The sequence below is a fragment of the Sparus aurata genome, chromosome 2 (genome assembly GCF_900880675.1).
Source record: "Sparus aurata chromosome 2, fSpaAur1.1, whole genome shotgun sequence".
Lineage (NCBI taxonomy): Eukaryota > Metazoa > Chordata > Actinopteri > Spariformes > Sparidae > Sparus > Sparus aurata.
Genome location: NC_044188.1, coordinates 27,196,432 through 27,216,686, shown reverse-complemented (window position 1 = coordinate 27,216,686; position 20,255 = coordinate 27,196,432). Strand labels below are relative to the sequence as shown.

Below are 20,255 nucleotides of genomic sequence, written 5' to 3'. Positions count from 1 at the left end.
TGGTGCAGGATGTGTATGTCTGTCCCTAAACCCCTGTGCCAACGGGCCTTTTAACCTTCGTCACCAACACATCTCCTCAAGTTCAGGGATGTCATTTTCTGAGAGCCTTGTAAAGTCTCAAGGTCAGTTTCTCCTTCATGACTGCACCTATGTTAGTCCTTAATCCCCAGACCTGTCGTCTCTAGGGACGGCCCTCCATCACTCTTGCTCGCTTGACTTCTAAATGTCCTCCCCCATTCCTCTCTTACCTCAGCTCCTGCGCTGCTCGGCATCACTCGTCCCAAAGTTCCGATCATCAGTTCTCTCTCCAGACCACACCAACAGTTTCAGTTCCAACTTTACACCCAGTGTTGACGGGTATCCGGGCAAAGTGAAGAGCTGTGTGGTGAACATGTTGCTTTGGGTACCAGTGAGGAGGTGGTACGGGCCAACGGTGTGCGTGTGATACACAGGAGTCTGACACCAGAGGCCGAGATGTGCGTAGTGAATCCTGAATTCCGAACTCCGAAAAATAAAAGCACTTTGGTTAAGAGATCATGCTTTCAGCTGATTGCCAATAATGTAAACACTGCTTATCTTGTACCTTGAATCACTGTTGACTTGAATTAGCACAATCTTTCATTTTCCGACCAAACCTTTGCGACCCCTTTTGTGAGAATGCAGTTGCTCTGTAAAGATGAATGAGCTGGCTGTGTTTTCCAAGCAGTAGTGTTGTCTGTCAGGACCTGGCTTTAGTCTTTATTCCAGTCCCAGCTTTATCTCTATCTTTATCCCTGAAGGTTCTATCCCCCACAGTAACCCTCGACCTTCGGCCCCCACCCTTCCACAAGGCAGAGCACCTGATTGTGCTTTGACCTGACTTTTAACACGAGTGTGGGGTTAAACAAACATCTGTTGGGGACGTACATTTTTCATGATACGTATTTATGATTAAATACATTAAGGCCTTTTCTCGACCATTACATGTCACTATTGCTAGACTCTGAATAAAAGCAGACAGTATATATATTCTTTTACCTGTGGTGCAGTTTCTTCTGCATTATATTTAAATCGGGATATAAATGCATTTGCCCTTCATCTGATATACAGTCAAGAGCTGACCTAAACGGTGTGTTTAAGGCTTTGCAACATAAACCACAAACCTCTCGAAACCGCCAGCCCTTGTGCACGAACTGTCGCACTAGAATTAATGCGACTGTTGATATAGAATGAGTCACAGGTCCATTCTCACCACAAAACTGCACCTCAGAGTTGTCGGAAACCGTTAACTGATAAGGTTTCCAGCTGTTTTCCAGCTTGAAATCGGGAAAGAGAAACCGAAACATGGCAAGCTCCTATATATCCAGGTGCTCATTTGGGTGTGGACTGAGGGTTTCAATAGTTTGAAAAGCAAGTACTTAATCATCATTTGGGAACTCTGCCTGCTGCATTTATATGGCCTGCCCTTCAGCATCCAGCACTGGGAAGCAGCACTCTCCGTCGTGTCCAGTAACGCCCCTGTGGAAACATACTACCAGGCCGAGTTCCAGTCCTCACGTTAAACACATCCTCCAGCTCCAATGCCTGTCCCCAGGCTCCAGTCCCACTTCTTGGCCTCTCCCCCAGTGCACTCTTGACCAGTGCGCCCATAGCAGATGGAGAGCAAAGAAAACTGTGTCACCACCAGCCATGACTGGCTTAATCACCCCTCCCCTTTTCTCTTTCTCTCTGCAACTCTCTCTCTTTCTATCCACCCACTCCCTTCTTCCCTCACTCCCAGGATTTGGAGCATCAAACATTGATTTGGCTTTATTTTTAGAGCAGCTGTGAGCGTACATGCGTGCGTGTACAGTGTGTATCTGCACACCAGACGCCCATCCACGCTGGGTCGTGGGCAGTTTGATTGTGTTTGGGTGCATCACCGTGCGCGGATCTGTGAGTGTGTCAGGGCTCCTTTTTCCAAGTTAATCCCTTAAGAAGAGGTGTGGTTCTGTTTCCTCGCTCTGCGCTCCCTCTCCTCTCTGTCCCTCTCTGTGAGCGCAATATCATCACACGCTCTCTCGCTCCTCTCCTCCTCTCATCTTCTTCCTGTGCTGTTGTTATTGCTGTGGCCGCTAGTGTGAGGGACTTCTCTCTGTCTCAGCCTGTCATCTGTGCATCTCCTCTCATCCGCTGTTGTTCCCGTGTGAGATGAGTTCTTGTGGCGAGATGGGGGAGGCCATCGAACTCAGGTGAGTCGAACGCAGAGGAAGGGGTGCGAAAAAGTGTGTTGGCGTGGGTGTGTGATTGTCAGGCAGCTGGCGGGTGACATCCAAACAAACCACTTTTTGTGCATATATGCATACGTTTATCAGTTTTCTGCATGTGATTGAGCACCTGGGTGCGTTTTGCTCTGAAACTGGGTCGACTGTTTCCGTAGCAATCAGCACCTTGGGCTGTTTTTCTCAGCCTCACCTCTTTTTCTGTCCATCAAGTTGACCCTGTTTCAACAAGGCAGACATCTGCAGGCTCTATAGAGGTCAACAGGAGATCTGGGGTTTTTCATGATAGCTGCGGTTTGTTGTTGTTGTTGTTGTTGCTGTTGTTGTCGGGTTATTGGCTACGGGGGAAATTCTCAGTCACTGCCAAACTGATAATAGGTCTAGTCCAGCCTGTATCCACAGGGCTCATAGCGGCTAATAGCCTTAGCAGATGCATTAGCCCCCATGCCCATATGGAAGAGATTAAACCTGCTAAATTGATACAAACGCCCAGCATTTTTTCTTCTTGCATAGCGTCAGTGCCTACACATGTTTGTGTGCGCACGTATACGTGTGTTCATTTGTGCGTACACCTGCCGTAGACCGTTTTTTACTCAAGATTTGTGTTCCCAAGCCTCGTCAAGCTGACAGAAGGGACAGGTTCGCTTAAATCCCCTCTCAAATTCAACACTTCCTCTCTTTTCCTTCCTCCCTCTGCCCTCATGATTATATAATTGAGAAGGACAGCTCTCGCGTGTGTTGCAAAAAAGAAATAAAAAAAAACAAGAAAAGAACGAAGCAGTGAGAATAATGTGGATAATAGAGACCCGGGGACAAATGAAGAACAGCAAGAAGGAGACTCAACAGGAGGGAGATGATGAGAGGAGGGGTGTGAAAGTAGAAGTTTGAAGAGGGACGAGTGAAAAATGGGAGGAGGGAAGAGACGGAAACTGTCGGGGAAATGTGGATTTATTATGGACAAAAACTGAATTTCCTCCCCTTTCAGCAGAGGAATCGGGAGATTAAAAATAGATAGACGATCATGATACTCGGTTGCTATCATTACCTGAACTTGCAGAATAGCATATTATATGAACCGCTGGGGCCTGCATCAGAGAGAATTATTTCAACGCTTTCAAAATGAGTTTGTAAGAGGTTTGACTCGAGGAAACGGACATTGAGGGGCCGGAACGCAGATGAAGAAGACATGAGGAAAGAGGAATATAATATACACGCTGAACTTGCCAAAAACTGCGAAAAACCAAGGGTAAACTCTGCTTCGTTTGACTGTGAGAGCTCAGTGGTGTATGCGTCACTTGGCATTCTTCTCTGACCCAAGAGTCTGACGTAGAATCTGCACAATTCAAAGCTCAAGGGTGGGGTTGACAAGACATTGAGAAATTACTGCAACAACAATGGGTTCCTCAGCCTGGGAACATTTGAGTGAGGTCACAATGTGTTTTTAAATCATGTGCGGCAGTTTTTGAGATCACCAAAGTGAACTTGGCAGCTTCAGAGTCCTGAATGTTCCCTAGTCCAGTGGGCCATTGTGTTTCATGTGCGTTTTTCGATGATCTCTTGAAGCGACGCCTGTAAAGAAGTGACAGTTTTGGGGCACTGGTCTGAACAAGCTCAGGTTATATTCTGCATAGTCTCTGGTCTTGGTGCCTCGTCTCCCACCCCGGAGATGAAATTGTGCCGCGCGCTTCTCTATCATATCAGAGACGTGGTACATATGATAAGCCGGCCTGTGCCTCTGGTCTAGACTGATAGGAGAGGATACAAAGTGGGAACACAGCACGACAATATGATACTGCAGCATATCGACGAGACTGCTCCACTTCATGCCTCGCTGCACTGCGTTTAGATTAGCTTCCGCATACGCACACTGTTTTAGTCACAGTCGCAGACACGCGCGTGCATGCATGCGTTCATTCATTAATGGATGTGCTTCGACACGGATGCGGGCACATGTCACACACATATGAATGGCATACACAGGCACACGCACAGACACGTAAAAGCTAGCGTGGTCCGTGCCCGCTTTGCATGCTGTTCCAAGGGCAGAGGGGGATTTGGATATTGTTATGTTAATCTGCCTCTCTTTTGTGTCTTGGAACCCATTCAGACACACACACACGCGTGCACACACACACACACACACACACACACACATGCATACGTGCACATACACACACAGGTACCAGGACTTTCATGGACAGACTTTTGGGAACAAATGCAATGTATTCAATGATGTATAGACCGAAGGACACGAATACTTGTTGCAAAAAACAAAGAGACAGGAAGCGAGTTGCCCTGCAGGAACACAAGCTACACACACACACACACTACCACACACACATGCACACACACACACAGACAATCTTCCCCTGGCTTAACTTGGGTGGGTGGGAATTGAAACAGTGGCAGGAGGGGCAGTGACACAGCACCGTGTTAAGCCTGGAGGAAGAGGATAATAGGTGCAGGAGCTGTGTGCGTTTCCCGGTGTTCATGTGACAGTGCGTGTGAATGTGTGTGTGTGAGCGCTGCAGCGCGCACAAGCGTCTCCTAGGCTTTCGCACACTCTCTCTGCAAAGCTAACATAATGTCAGTTGAAGTTTCCCAGCTAAATCCTATTTGCAGAGAAGACGGGGAAGCAGATAATTTTAATTGCAGGATGTTTTCCCAGACTCCCAGCTCCAGCCCACAGGCCCCTCTCGGTCCCATCACTTGATTTGCGGCTCGAGCGATTGAGGCCCGGAAGAGCGGGGAACATGATGCGTGCACGTGGATTGTATGTATGTGTGGAAAATTATGAGAGTGTGCTCATGTGTGTCTTGGAGCATTATCTACAGTCCATGACTAGGGTCGTCTCTGGACAGCTGTGCGGCTTCATGGACCCATCCATCTTCATATTGTCGACGTCTCATTCCATTTCCAGAACTTCTCTTAGTGAACCTTGTCTTGTCTAAAGGTTGACACAGTTATCTTATGATACGTTTTGTAGTAAGACAGCTGACTCCGTCGTGACAAGATTAACAATGCCGACGTCTCTCTCTCTCTGTTTGCTTCACATTTTGATTTAAAGTAAGGCAGGATGAACTTAAAGGATCGTTTCTTTTGGAGCAAGTCCCTCGGTACAGCTGAGGTGCCGACGCAGCAAAAAGCGCAGGAGTGTCCGGCAAGAAAGTCTAACTTGCTGCAGTGCAATGCCAAAATGCTGCAGTGACCAATCAAATACATGCAAGTGCCATAATCATGCCTTATGTCTGCTGTTGTTTATACAAAGAAAAAATAAAATAATATCTGCTTGGATAAGTTAAAGCAGCTGCAGTGTTTTAGCCGTTACTCCTGCGCTTCCAGTGAATTTTTCTTCCTGAGGAAACAGTTCCCTCAGTCTGTTATTAGATGCAGTTGGTAATGAATTAGTTCAAAACTTTGAAAATAGACCTTCATGTTTATTTTGGTTGGTTTGAGTCACTGATGCGTTTCCTCCAGGTTCTTTGTGCTGTATCGAGTCTGCAGCCGTCGTGCTGAGTCAAATGAACCGAGAAATGACTTTGCTAGTGCTATTTCCTCCCATAAAAATCTAAATATATTAAATTTGTTAGTGCTGGTGTGCTCCTGGAAATTCAATTATTCGCTGACAATAAAGATTGACAGCGAGTGTATCTCTTCTCGTAAGGGAGCATTACTAAAAATAAGTCAGGCTTGACAAGAAACAGGAGCGATATCGCGATCATTACCGGCCATCATTTACAATTCCACCAACCTCTTTGACCTTTCAGGTGCCTCAAGTTAGAGTGATTTAGACAGTGTGACTAAACTGTTAACTGTGGCTCATGATCTGGCTGCTCGTGTTTTTTCGCGACATATGATGTTGCCGAAAATTAGACACAGACGATTTAGCGGTGAATTGTCAGAATAGTTGTTTTCAAGGGTTAAACACGTCCAGGATGCTGTTTCCTGAAGACTTCTGGAGGCTCTTGATCCGCAGCATTCTCCTGCCAAAAGCTCATATTCTGCTTTCACATCATGCACATGCAGCGTAAACTTCTCCCCCTTCCGCCTGTGACCGTGAGTCACTCGTCGCAGACAAGTTTTGATTTCAGAACAAACTGGCAGCGGGAGAACTGATCCTGGATCAGCGGGCTGAGTCACCTCTTCATCCAGTCATGTGACCGCATCATGATGACACCATCTCGCTCAGGCTCCATTCACCTGTTGCTGTCATGATAGAGCTAAATTCCCACGCTGAGTCACAGACGGCCATTCACTCTCATTATGCAAGATGACCACCAGTCACACAAACACACACACACACACACTGTCTATAATTATATCAGCTTTCTGTAATGCTTCACCCTGACCAGAAGCCCCCCTGAATGATCACATTACATTAGAGGATCAGAGGAAGGACAGGACGTGCTTGTGTGTGTCTCTGCCAGTCAGTGTCAATCAAATTGACATCTGTGTGTAACCTTGTTGTCCTTATTACTCAACACACACACACACATACACACACACTTGACTTTTTATTCATCTAGCTTCTGATCCTTCTTGCAGACACCGACAAAACGCTGTAGCTCACAGAGCTCAGTGACAAATACAACACAGGCAGTATAACAACATGGTGGGACAAAGCAAGAAACGCTCAATCATGCGTGTGAGTTGCCACCTGAAAACATTTAAATCTGTTTTCAGACATTGCGTTAGTACAGTTGAAAATAATCACACGCATCATTTGAAACAAATTTCTTTTTCACTTTTGGTTAGGGTTAGGGTTAGGCTAACCCTTATTACTTGTGTGCTTCTGGAGGTTCAATTTCTTTTACTCACCGTAAAGTTAGACTTCCTTTCTAGTCCTCCTCTCGTTCCCCTCGTCAAATTCAGAAAATATTAACCCTTCACACAATGCAGGAAACACTGGGAAATGTAATTCCACACAGACAGAACGGACTAGCATTGAAATATTGCATTTTACAGTCTGGAAAATCATTCAAGGACATACCTCTGTTTTATGTCATATGCTGTTATGAACAGTATTGACCAGCTCTACAGTATGAGCGCTGCACGAAAAATACAGTGCTATGGATTGTGGATCGGCCCTGAATTCCAATGAGGGACAGATATACAAACCCACCGACCTCTTTTTATAGAGAGGACGTAGTTTATGGAGCAGGCTGAGGTCTGTGTGTGTGTGTGAGAGAGAGAGTGTGTGTGTGTGTTAGAGAGAGAGTGTGTGTGTGTGTGTCTAGGAGAAAGACAGAGACAATAGTCACAGTGGGTGCCAGGCTGATGGTCAAACACATGGCTCTGCTTCAGCTGTCACTGTATATCACTGTGTACCCGCTCGCTCACACTCCTAATCTCGCAGAAAGGACCATTACCGGTGTAACACGGCTGCGTTTGCCCCCTCTCTTGTAGAAAAGTATGGTTCGTATGCCTCCTACACACTGTGCCACGTACAGCTCTCCACTGATCTGTATGTGCTGTTGCTAGAGAGGCTCCACATTCGCTCCCTGTAGCTGGTGCATGATCACAGACTGTGCATTACTGTTTTGCTTCTGCTGCAGTGGGTCCCCTTGTTTATGTGGAAGACGACTTATTGGTGTCGTGACGGTGAATAATTTCGGGGACCGCGTTGTTTTCCCAGCCGTGATATTGAGGTGGAAAATTAAGCTCACCGCTCGTCTGTACTGTAGTATTTGTTTAATCTAGAGATTATGCTTACGTGCTGTTTACTAAAAAAAGTCAGTCAAAAACATTTAGATCAGTTTCCTCTTTGTGTGTTTAGTGGAGGGATTAGCTGAGGACGGTTTTGGCCGAGCACGGGAAACGGCTTGCTAGAGAAAAATCCGCCTTAAAACAACAGCAAAACCTCCTAATGTACATGTTGTGTCCATGTTACCAGTTTTCTTGTCGTCAGTGCCATCTGCTTTTTGATCAGGACACGATATCTGAGGGGCTACATTTTGGTCTGCCACATTTGTTTTTGGCTAGTTGGCTAAATAGTTAGCTGCTTGCTAGCCAACCAGTTGTTAAATCAAAATGCCTCTGTTTTTATTTTAAATTCTATTATGTTATAAATACATTGTGTAAGTTTGAGCACTTTGGAGGCATCTTTGGACAGAACGAGGCTTTTCACTTTGTTAGCAGTTATTTTGCTGAGCTAGGCTAAAACCCCTTCAACCTATGTACTGAAGGCCGTGGCTGTTTTTAAGCATATTGGGTACAGGACCTAATCAAGTCCAAAGTAATTTTCACCAGATTTGTAAGTCAAATTGCAAGTCTTTCAGAATATTGCGTCAAAAGTGTTTTTATGTGGCTAAACTATGATTTAGCTCATAATATTGTCTATTATTTAGCACTACAAGACCTGTTCAATGCTGTCTTGTCAAGGCTATTTTCTAAATGTCTAAGTCCTAGGTTGTTATTTGTCAATCTTAAGTCTGTCTCAAGTTAACACTAATGATCACTAATTGAATTGAGATCACTCAATTACCAGAACTGCCGGGTAAGAAAACAAGGACATTCATTCCACACTAAATTGTGCATGTGTGTAATATGTCTGCCTGTCGAATACAGAGCTGGCAAACAATTTTGTTCCAGGAAGGAACACTGACCTCACAGGAGCTCCCATCTTTCTCTCTCTGCCTGTCAATGTCTGAGCTACACACACATTCATACACGCTCCTCTACACGGCCCCATCAACCTCTGCAATAAATAAGGCCATCCTGTCCTGGGTCAGCCTTCAGTCTAAACACAAGTGCCCTGGTTTATCTCTGCTACGTCACACTCCTTTATTTTTTAATCACACACACACAAACACAGACCACCTGCCACTTGCCATGTGTGTGTGAGAGAAAGAGGAAGAGAGAGACAGTTTTGGATGATAGTAAGAGTTAGTGTCCCTATCCGGGTCATCCAGTGACAGTTGAAGTCTGCAGGGCCCAGAAACTGGGTCAGTTTTCTGTGTGTGTGTGTGTGTGTGTGTGTGTGTGTGTGCTTGTGTTTGTGTCAGCTAATGCGCCTTTGTCCAATGTGTGTTGGATTTTATTCAATTAACTAGATCACTGTTTGTTGTCTGCCATTAGCCCAGAGATGAGTCACCATTATAGTGACATTTAAAGCAGGTCTTAAATGAACGGGGGAGAACACTTGTTTGTGTTGCCTGTTTAATTGAGCGTACATGCCTGAGTTGACTAAAATAGATGTACGTACGTAATAGAATCAATCACAAAGTTGCTGAAGGTAAAAATGTTCAATCAAAAACTTGACAACGATGGTGTAGATAATAACTTCAGCTGTTGATAAATCAATCACTCATTCTTTCTAGATTAATTATGAAAGGTTTTGAGGCGATTCAACAGCTCGGGGGTTGTTCAGTACAACATCGTATCTACAGCTGTAAATGTTTATAACAATTGGTAATAAATTGATTTTTGTCCTTTTCTAATGGGGAACGTTATCAAAAAGTTAGAATTGGTCCAAGGGATTTCTCACATCCCAGCTTAAGGATAGAGATATGGTGAATAACATGTAACAAAGGTCCGTGGACAACAATGAACCAAGCACACTGTGGTTCATGGTTCATGGCTGCTTAACTACTGATGAAGCATCATAAAACCTTTATTAATGATCTGAAGTCTGAGAAGGGAAGCCAATGCGGAAGTGCCTTAAAACTGCATTCTTTCCAATGGCCAACAAAGGATGACGCCACTGGTTTCAGAAAGAAGTCAGGCTGTATGTAAGCTTACGAGAAAACGACCCTGTTTTCAGCTTGATTTATTACCTCAATAATCAGTTTCTGAATGAGCATATGATCGCTAGTCACTAGCATTGCGTGTCTTCCCCAGCTACACCTTCTCGTCTCCCAAAAAACAACATGGCGACGGCTGTAATGCCAATCTCGGGGCTTCGTAGCAGTAGTCCTCAAACCAGTGGGTCACATCACAGTGGGTTTACCATGGGCTGTGTTGAGGCATAAATGGTCATGCTTGTTCACACTTTTTGTTTGTGACACTGATGTAGTCAAGCAAAAAATGCTCCTGCGGGAAAGCAAACGTTCGAGCTTATCATTGTGTGAGTAAAGTCGGCACCACAAAGTCCGTTTCATGGCAACACATTTAGTGACGTGTCAGCAGTGAGAGTTACCGAGATGGAAACAATAACAAATGTCTTCAGTATGCCAGAGAGTGCCAGTGTCTGGAACAAAAACTCTAAAATGGAGAATTAATGAACTGGCTTTACTGTCGAATGTGTTTCTGCTTGTCAGATGGTCGTGTAAAAATGGTTTCAATAAACAGAACCACAGAGCATATGGCTTGTGCGCATGTATCTGAGAGACTTCGCACTGTATGCAGCTGTAGTAGTGCCGACCTCTGATGCTTTCCCTTCCTCTACGGTTTTAAATGTGCTCTGAGTCACGCTTGATGCTTTGGCAAAACACACCAGCTTTTGAGCTGCACGGCCAGTAAATCAGCGCTAGAATTCGACGGAACAGAGAGAAGGAAACGGAGAGAGGTACGTTGTGTCCATGTAAAGTGGTCAGCTCACTGATGACTAAGCCAAGACAATCCCCTGCTGCCACACACACACACACACACACACACAAACACACACACTTGAACACTTGCTCCACCTCTCGCTGTCCCCTCCTCGTCTCCCCGGAGCTTCACGGACACATGGCTTACCGTAATGCAAGGTGGCAATGAGTCACTGTGTGTATTTGTGTTATGTGTGTTGTGTTTAAGTGTGTGTGTGTGTGTGTGTGTGTGCGGCGACATCACCCCTCCTCCTCCTCCTCCTCCTCCTCCCTTGTAAGAGGTGTGTTTCTGGTTGAGAAGAAGTGTGAGGGAGGAGTGTGTCCTGTTTTGCCAAAATCTCCGAGCCGCCGCTCGACACAGAACATCTGGATCAGGGAGGAACACTGTGTGTACGTGAGTGTGTGTGAAAGGGAGCGAGAGTGCCAAAGATATCAATCAGACTCGCATCTGGCAAGCACGAAACACAGCTGGACACACATGAGTTCATGCAGTCTTAACATCGATTATGCGGAGGGAACGGAGAGGTGACACTCGTACGAATGCAGAATGGCATCGATGTTAACTTTGCAGCGCCTTCAATACAGGCTAATAAACCGATATTGCTCCGATTCAAAGAGGCACACACGCCCATACTGTTAATGACAATTGTTCCAACATACTGGCAATTAAAATACCAAAAACTTACAAGCTGGAGCACAAAAATTTCCCCCCACATTTTATTGGACTGCATGCGTAGGCGATCTCTTCTCGCTGAATTCATCCCTGTGAAACCCATTTCCTCACTTTCACATCGCCAGAGCCGCAGACATGCAGCTTCAGGCCCATTTGTTGTCTTCCGCCGTTGCATCTTTCGCACAAGAACAGAGCAGAGAAGAGATCAGCGTTGTAAACACCGGCGTGGAAGAAGAATGGGGAGGAACCGGGGGGAAGCGAGCGCCGACGGAGGGGAGGTCAGCTCGGGTGAACAAACTCGAAAGTCTACGCCATAACATCATTTGATTGTAAGTCGTCTCTCCTGCCATCCCCGCTGCAACAATGCATTCCAGATGGCTGCTAGCTCAAACACTGGATGGGGAACAACTATGTGTTTTTTGGCAGCGGGCCTCTTGTTTGTGTAGTCTACACTGAAGCGCTGAAGAGTTTTGCGTGGGTTTATGACGAGAGCGGGACTTCATCTGTGCCATTGATTTATAGATTTATTATGATGTTTTCCATCCTCGCCCGCCTGCCTGCCAGCCCACCCCCTCTGTCTGTCTCCTGTCTCCTCTGCCTCGCGCAGATGGTTCTTGTTGTGCGGGGTGAGGTCACCGCTATGTAAGGCCTTTACATGTTGCATGCTGGGTAGTGTCTCCACCCTAATGTGCGTCTCTGTCACAGAGTGCTTACTACCAGGTTTCTGTTCATTTCAGGACCATCGGCTTGTTTTCACGCGTGTTTTCAGTGCAGTCTGGCGAAGGTCGTGTTCTCGTGTCACCCAACAATGAGACACGTACATGGACTTTATGTCGTATGTCTGTTCTTTTCTTTCTTTTTATGATAGTTTGGACATTTGTTGGAAATACACTACACTGTGTTCTGTTGGAGTTAGATGATTGAGGGATGAAATCGATGCTGTCTGGTAAATATGAAGCTACCGCCAGCAGCAGGTTAGCTTGGCTCCACATCATGACTTGAGACAGTGTGAAGGGGCTAACTCTGTCAAAAACATTAAGGAAATGTTTCATTAGTAAGCAATGTATTATAACAATTTCATGTCTTACAGGAAATGTATCTTGGAGCCTCTAAATCCAAACAAAAGACATAAGTAGCGTGGGATCCCGGGGGTTTTGAAGCTACAGGCGGCCAAATGAAACACACCGTTTTCTCTGGGTTGTAACAATTGTTGAAAACATTTGGGACATATGTTACACACCTACAACAGAACACATAACAAAGGTCAAGTTGTTTTTGCACATTTTAATGCAGCCATCTTTTTATGATATATCTTTAAGGCACAGAGTTTGAATTAATGCTGCCCATCTGCCGTCTCACATATTTTGCCAGATGTTTGCTCGTCAGTACATTACTCTGATTGCCCTCTTGGAGCTATTTATTTTTCGTATTCGTGTTGGTTTGTCTGTCCTTTTCTGTCCTTATCTGGTTTTTCCTCCCTCGGGTCAGCTTGTCAAAGCACGTGTCCCCCTTACATTTCTGTTTTAATTAAACAGGATGACTGATGGATGATGGACAGGATAATTGGTTGTATCGCAGAACAAGTTTTCACACCTAATTACTTTAAAAACATATATACAATCCTTAGAATCTTTGACATTTCCACTAGAGTTATGATATGAGCTGCTAATAGTCTGGCAGAGTCGATGGCCTCATTAGTGTAACTGTTTAATAGAAAAAGGCGTCCTGGAAATGTAATCTTCCAATAACATCATAAATTTGTCTTGAAATTTGTTGAGCAGCCAACAAAGTATTTACATTTCCTCGTTTAATCCAAAGCATTTAAGTGCTCGAACCCTCTTTTCACTTTACAGAATAGCACAAGGGAAAATGTGTGGGATGGTCTTTTCTTGATTTGAAATTGAATCGCGCTAGATGTTCATCGGGTGTCGGCCACAAAAATGTAATATCTCTTGCGATATGAATGTAAGGTATGAATGTCTGCGGTCTGAGGTGGATAAACATAATTCAGTTTCGTTGACAAAAAAGTTTGCTGGTCTGTCTTTAGTCTCTTTTTCTCTCAACGCAGCCGTCCCCCACACATTTCCATTTTATTGTAAGTGGAAGAGTGATGGATGATCAGCAGAATAACTGTCTGTTCTAGCACTCATTTTCTCACCTCATTTCTCCCATTCCTCCGCTTCTTCCAGTCATTTTTCACTTGTCCCAGTACCCTCGGTTCAAATGATTTCATTTCTCTTTCCCGTGTGGCTTGCTTGGCATCAGATGCCAGTCCTATTCGCTCACTCCTCCTCCTCCTCTCCCCTCTGTCCCAAACCATATGAGGGCAGTTACAGGGCATCCTGTATTCCCTAACCACCACCTCCTTTCCCCCACCCTGTCCCTCATAACTCCCCCCCCTCCACCTCCCTTGTGCAGTATTATGCACCAGCCGCACATACACACACGTTCACACCTGCTGCGGCATTGCTGGTGCCAGCCAGGTGCCAGTCATTTGGCGCTTGGCCCAGAAATGACTGGCACAAGCCTCGACATGTGTGTGCACGCCGGCTGCAGAGGGGTCTGTGTGTGTGTTTGTGTGTGCGTGTGTGTGTGCGTGTGTGTGTGTGTGGGCTTGGCAGAGGGCGCATGCCTCACATGCCAGAAATGTGTAAAGCTACTCGATCTGTTGCATTTGAATACTCTGCATAACACACACGTCTGTGTGTGTGTGTGTGGCGGGGGTGGGGGGTAATTGCAGACGCTTCCGGTACATCAGCCCGTGGCGCCCACCACCAGTAACTTAGCAGTGATGATGAGAAGTGATGTGTCGGTGTGCATACGTATATATGTGTGTGTGTAAACTCTGACCTGTGGCAGAGCAGAAGGAAGATTTCTCCACTTCAGTGCGCTGCTTACGTATGGACATTATATATCTTCAGTGTAATATTTGTGTGCATTTACCCCCCGTAAATGGCAGGATGGTGATTCATGGGGCAACCAGATGGTAAGAAAACAAGTATTCTCTTTACTCAGATTAACCCAAGATATATTGAAGAATGAAAGTGGAGTTTGACAAAGATAAACATCTGCTATGTCCCTCCGCAGTTGTTATTCTATTTCCTAGCCCTGTGCCACATCTCTTATCTGACAAGAGTGGCCGGAAAAAAGCCTCAGAAGTAAACAACATGTAGAGAGACAAACAAGAGGTGGTTTGGAGGGAGTGGGCTCAGGAAAAAACAGGAGGAAGAGGGACAGCGGAGTCCAATGTAAACCTTTGGCTGCTGGTGATGCAGTTAATTGAGTCCTGACAAAGACGGAGGATGCACAGGAGGACAGATGTGTTTATTGTACAGCAGATCTTCTGTTGAGGGTGGGTGTGACTGTGGAGGAATGAAAACAGTAATTATCATTTTTAAGCAGGTCATGTTTTTGATGGCGTCATGTTTCATTATGCGGGGAAATTAGCATCGCTAAACAGGCCAGCGGGCTGAATGGTCTAATTAAGCAGCGCAGTGAGAATTGTGCGTGTGCAGGGAAGGATTGGAGTGTATGGGTGTGTGTGTGTGTGTGTGCATGTGCGTTGATCAGTATTCACTCAGCATTCTTGATGTTTCTTGGAAAGATGAAAGCAAGCTTTGTGTTCATTAGCGTTAATGTTCTACCTGTGTGATTTGCACAGCCTGTCTCTGAATGGAGAATCAATGGAGCATCAAGGCGGGTAGTGTTTATGACGCTAATGTACTGACGGCCTTGTTAGGGATAATTACTGCATAATGAGCTTGAGCTAATCAATGAAATCCATGCCACTTCTCTCATAATCCTGTATGGAACACAGGATTACAGTTTCTGTACAAAGCTCTCGGGTGGCATTGTTTTAAAACATAGTTTGGCACTGTTGCATTTAATTAACTTTGAATGAGCCAACTGTTAAATTGAGAGTAAATGAAAGCTGTTTGTATTGTTTCTTTTTTTTGTGCGTCAGTTGATTGTGATGCCACTGTCATTTTTTCAGTGTTTCTGAATTGTCTTGTGCACATTGCAGAGCTATCCTGTGGTCTTTCAGGCTGTTCTACACAACTAAACCTGCGTCCCTTTTCTCCGTTCACAGTACCAGGGAGCACGTGACCCCCGAGATGAACAAGCTTCGGCAGAGCCTGAGGAGGAAGAAGCCCACCTACGTGCCAGAGGCCAGCAGACCGCATCAGTGGCAGGCTGACGAGGAGGCTGTACGAAAGGGCAAATGTAACTTCGCTGTCAGGGTGAGTATCAAACACCAGAATAACACAGAAGTCACATTTTACCTCGGACGGTCACAGCGTACATCTGACATCACCAACACTATCATTTTGCATCATGAGCTATAAAATAACATTCTGTTAATGAAAACGTTGTGTGTGACCGAAGAGAACAGACCAGTGCAGGGGAGGAGTCACTTTACTCCGCGTATATAGTAACATGAACCTCAACTAAATAAATCACAGGGCTACACAAAAGGGGTAAATGAGACACAGTGCATTTGTCACGGGTCATTTCAGCGCTGTATAAAGACACTAGACAATAACAGGTGCACTGGATCCTCACTTATCCAACACTTTATCCTTGAACGTTACAGAAGAAGAGCAAACCCACAATCTGCTTCAGGGCAGAGCTGTTTGAGGTGATCTATCTACACCTCATGCGAGGAGTTCTGTTATGCAACAGCATTGTATGTAGCATCATACTGTATTAATTGTGCACAGTATATCCTTCATTTAGCTAAACTGTCAGTGGTTTGGGTAGAAGATATGATGGATGTGATGGACAAACATACATGTTTATAAGTGTTTGGTTTATTTTTGCTTTACTTAAAGGAAAAGTTTGCCATTTTTAACGATTGCTCTTTAGATGAAGCTGCAGATGGGGGGGGGGACAAATACTGAAAGCTTTCTGGGGCCCAGCTGAGAGAGGGGAGCCCATTCCATTATCCTGTTCACCTGAAACAGGGACAACAAAATGTTATTTTAAACCAAAATACTCACTTTTACTTATTAAAACATCACAAAACAAACATTGTACTTATTGTTGCTTTCATAAAGTGAAGCCTGTTCTTTTTTTTTTTTTTTGGACGTAACATCAAAATATCAGAAGTGCACAGCAGGCAGCTGGCTACATGCTACGTGACTTCAGAAATTAACTAATCTAAACTAACTACTAGCTAATGTTCTGCATCTGCACATAAATCTGGATCCCAGAAAAGAAAGCAAAAGGAAATGAGGGAGCTAGTCAGGGCTTTGACCCAAATAATTATCTAATGACCAGCTTTTTTCAGTGAACTCAGAAAGAGGCTTACGTTACCAGCCAAGAGGTAGCTAGTGTCAGCGAAGGAGCGACCACCACCTCTGAGAGAGAGGATGAAGTGAATAATAGTTAAGATGTTCTTTGTAATTATGTAGGAAATTAAGAGCACACATTTGAGTTGATGTGAATAAAGTAGATTTGGGGAGTGTCCATTCACTGGTCCTGTTCAGGTGCCCAGTCGTTTCTGTGGGCGAGCTTGGTTAGATGAGCGGATCAGCTCTCATGTTTGTACACTGTGGAGTTGGAGCCAGGAGCTGATTAGCTTAGCTTAGCACGGATACTGGAACCACCAAGCCTGGCTCCATCCAAAGGTCAATTCTGCCAACGAGCACTCTGACACTCACCAACACATGACATGGTTTTACAGCTGTGGACAGATCCATGTGTCCACTCTGATGCTAGGCTAAGCCAGTCGGCTGCTGTTTGTGTGGCTTCGTAGTCATTGTGTAGACATGAGAGTAGTATCAGAGCAGGCCTATAAGCCTATGTTTTCAAAAAGATGAACTGTTCCTTTTAAAACACAAGGAAACTGATATAACTTTTTAATTGTAATGGGCTGGGTATGAGACAGATATATTTTGTACTCTGATTTCCATCATCATGAAAATAGACTGTATCATCGGCCTTTTTGCTTTTTATATCAAAGAAATGTAAATCGTCTTATGAAGAGATATATAAAGCGCAGACTCCCAGTCTCATATGCAGTCAATGCAAATAAGCAACATAATTGATGGCCCAATTTACTGATATCCAGCGCCAGTCTGAGCGTGTACCATATGCCTATCCCTGAGAGCCGAAGTCATTTGTTGAAGAGCGGGAGAGACGATGACAGTAAGAGATAGAGGACGGAGAGGGAGGGACGACGTCGAGGTGGAGTTACAGATTAAGGGGACCACAGGAAATGACAGGGTGAGGGATGAGGGTACACAGAGGGGACCGGGAGACATTGCAAGATATGAAATGAGAGAGCCAGAGAGACGTAGAACTGGGTAAGACAGGTGAAGAGAGAGAAAGGCTGCGGATTGAGCGGAGAAACCAGAAGCAAAAGAAAAAATTCAATTCGCATGGAGGACGGTCCTGAGGGTAATGCGCCACAGAGTTTGCGATGAGATGGGCAGTGGGGTGCAGCTCGGAGCTTTGCAGCGAGGGATGGTCTCCCTAAAAAAAAAAACCCTCTCAGCCTCTCTATTGTAGTTTTTCCTACCTCTTTGTTCCCCTTTTCTTCTGTTCTCTCTCACTCCAAATGTATTCACAAGTCATACACTATTAATGCCTCCTCCAGAGCTGCTGAACTGAACCAGAGGAAACAAACCCTGTTCTCCGGCTCCAGCTCGATACTGAGAGAAGGCTTGACTTTTAGAAAAGCAGATAGTTTGGGAGAAAAGTAGCTTGTTGGAAAGTTTGCAAAAAGTGAAGCTCACAGACACTTAAATCACAGTGGCCCTCAACAGATCAGTGGCTGACTGATCATCAGATCACTCATCGCCTTGTCTATCGAAAGTGGAATAGATGCCGCGCATTGACAAACATCCTCCAGCTCTAGCTAGCTGATATGGCTCTTGAAACTGAAGTGAGAAACAAAGCAAACACAGCGATGATAGCAAAAAAGCCAGACTAAACCCAGTCGGCTCTCGCAGGTAGTGAGAAATGATCAGCACAGTATTAAAGCACGCCCAAGTGACGTTACCAAACATGCATACCAATAGCATACATATGGATCCTGCTGTTTACCATCAAAATACAGCAGAAACAATCCATATTTGATGTCTAGCCTATCTTGGGCAAAAGTTCTATGTATACAGGCAACACTTCACAGTCTTCAAACAGTCTTTGTCCGTGCAGGAGTTAATAGTATCATTCACAGTAATGGATGCGGGGACCAGGGGTGCTGAGGGTGCTGCAGCATCAGTTGATAATAAATCTGCTGTCTCATCAGCTGTCGCCAAGTCCCTCACGTCAAGGTGATCATCAAAGCATGGATCATAGAGCCGAGTGAACATTAGCAGGATTAATTAACCCGTCAGGAGCAGGCAGTAACAGGGAGATAAGTCTTAATTTCTTACTTTAAAATCTGTTTCCGTGCAAAACCGCTCAGCGGCTTATTCAAATCCGGAGCTCGCTGGATGCTAAAAGCTAATCATGCGCTCCAAGCTGATAGAGAGGTTTACATCGTGACACAAACAAACCGTTTCTCACGTTAATGTATGTCTGGGTGTGTATCTCGTGATGACATCACAGGCAATTTTTCTGTCATTTAAAAAAGAAATCTCATTCATAAATCTACCACACTTGTCCAGCTGTAGTTGTTTACAACAGATATTTCAGTTCAGGGACTGATCTCCCCTAAACTCAGAACTCTCCTCAACACTCTAAAAACACATTTTCCTCTTTCCCCATCGCATGGTTTCTGACTGGAGCAGAGCTACGGGGAGATTTAATTGTGTCCCTGTGGGCTTTCCGTACAACACAGTGCAGAGAGACATTGGAGAGACAACAAAAGGGGATGTGAGACTATAAATTATTACAGCTCCCTCTCTCTCTCTCCTGTCCTTATTATCAGCAGCAACATGTGGCTGTAAATCCAGCTTGGTGCTTATTAGCTACTTGCCTGTCACTTACAGAAATACTGAGAAGGGGCTAATGAGGCTTTGCCTGCTTTTGTGTCACTTTTGTCTCGACCCTTCAGTTCAGCTGCTTTGTTGACACGGGGGCTGGATGAAGAGCGTTTCTAAAACGTGAAAACAGAGCAAGAAAAAAAAAAAAAATGTTCACAATCAACATCTGTTCTGTGGGTTTTTAGGATGTTAATACCTCTGCCTTCTCTCCGCAGTATCTGGGGCTGGTCGAGGTGGAGGAGTCCAGGGGGATGCATGTGTGCGAGGAGGCGGTGAAGAAGCTAAAAGTTGTGAGTATCCCACACTCACACATACCTCCTCTGCTGCATTGCTGGATGGAGGCGATAATATATACTAACCCCAAGGATCTGCAAACTTTTACTGGAGCTCATTACAGACACAGCTGCGCACAGCTCACGCACCAAAGTATCGAACAGAGAAGCATACACACACACACACACACACAAACACACACATATTCAATACTCTCTGCAGTTACCTCCATGGTCTTGTTATTTTCTTTTTCCTTATCACTTTCATCTCCTTCATCGCACTCGCTGGTGGGTCTTCTTCCATGCGTCTGTCGGTCTGCTCATCAGTCTGTCTATCTTTCTGATGCCACTACACCCAAGAGAGCGGAAAATGAGATCTGAGCTAACATAAACACATATAAACGGACACTGACACACACACACACACACACCGACTTTGCCCCCCTGGGAAGCTGTAGTCGGACAGGGAGCGTGTGAACAGAGTGACACAGACGGGCCAGTGTCAGACAGACACACACACACACACACACACACTCTGCGGTGAAGACAACAGGAGTCTGTGTCACTCTCTCCACAGTCATCACATCTGTAAGCTGCTTTCTTAGGAA

General features: G+C 45.1%; 1 protein-coding gene across 3 annotated transcripts in view; it reads left to right on the top strand.

The window, feature by feature from the left end:
- numbl (NUMB like endocytic adaptor protein) overlaps positions 1-20,255 on the top strand; it is a 64,598-nt gene that overhangs the window by 30,334 nt on the left and 14,009 nt on the right. The window contains exons 1-3 of one of the 3 annotated variants that reach the window (XM_030443479.1): positions 1,759-1,961; positions 15,532-15,682; positions 19,591-19,665. In XM_030443479.1, the coding sequence (XP_030299339.1) occupies positions 15,557-15,682; positions 19,591-19,665 (201 nt within the window). In that variant the 5' untranslated portion in view covers positions 1,759-1,961; positions 15,532-15,556. The other 2 variants (XM_030443470.1, XM_030443460.1) reach the window with 2 other exon arrangements.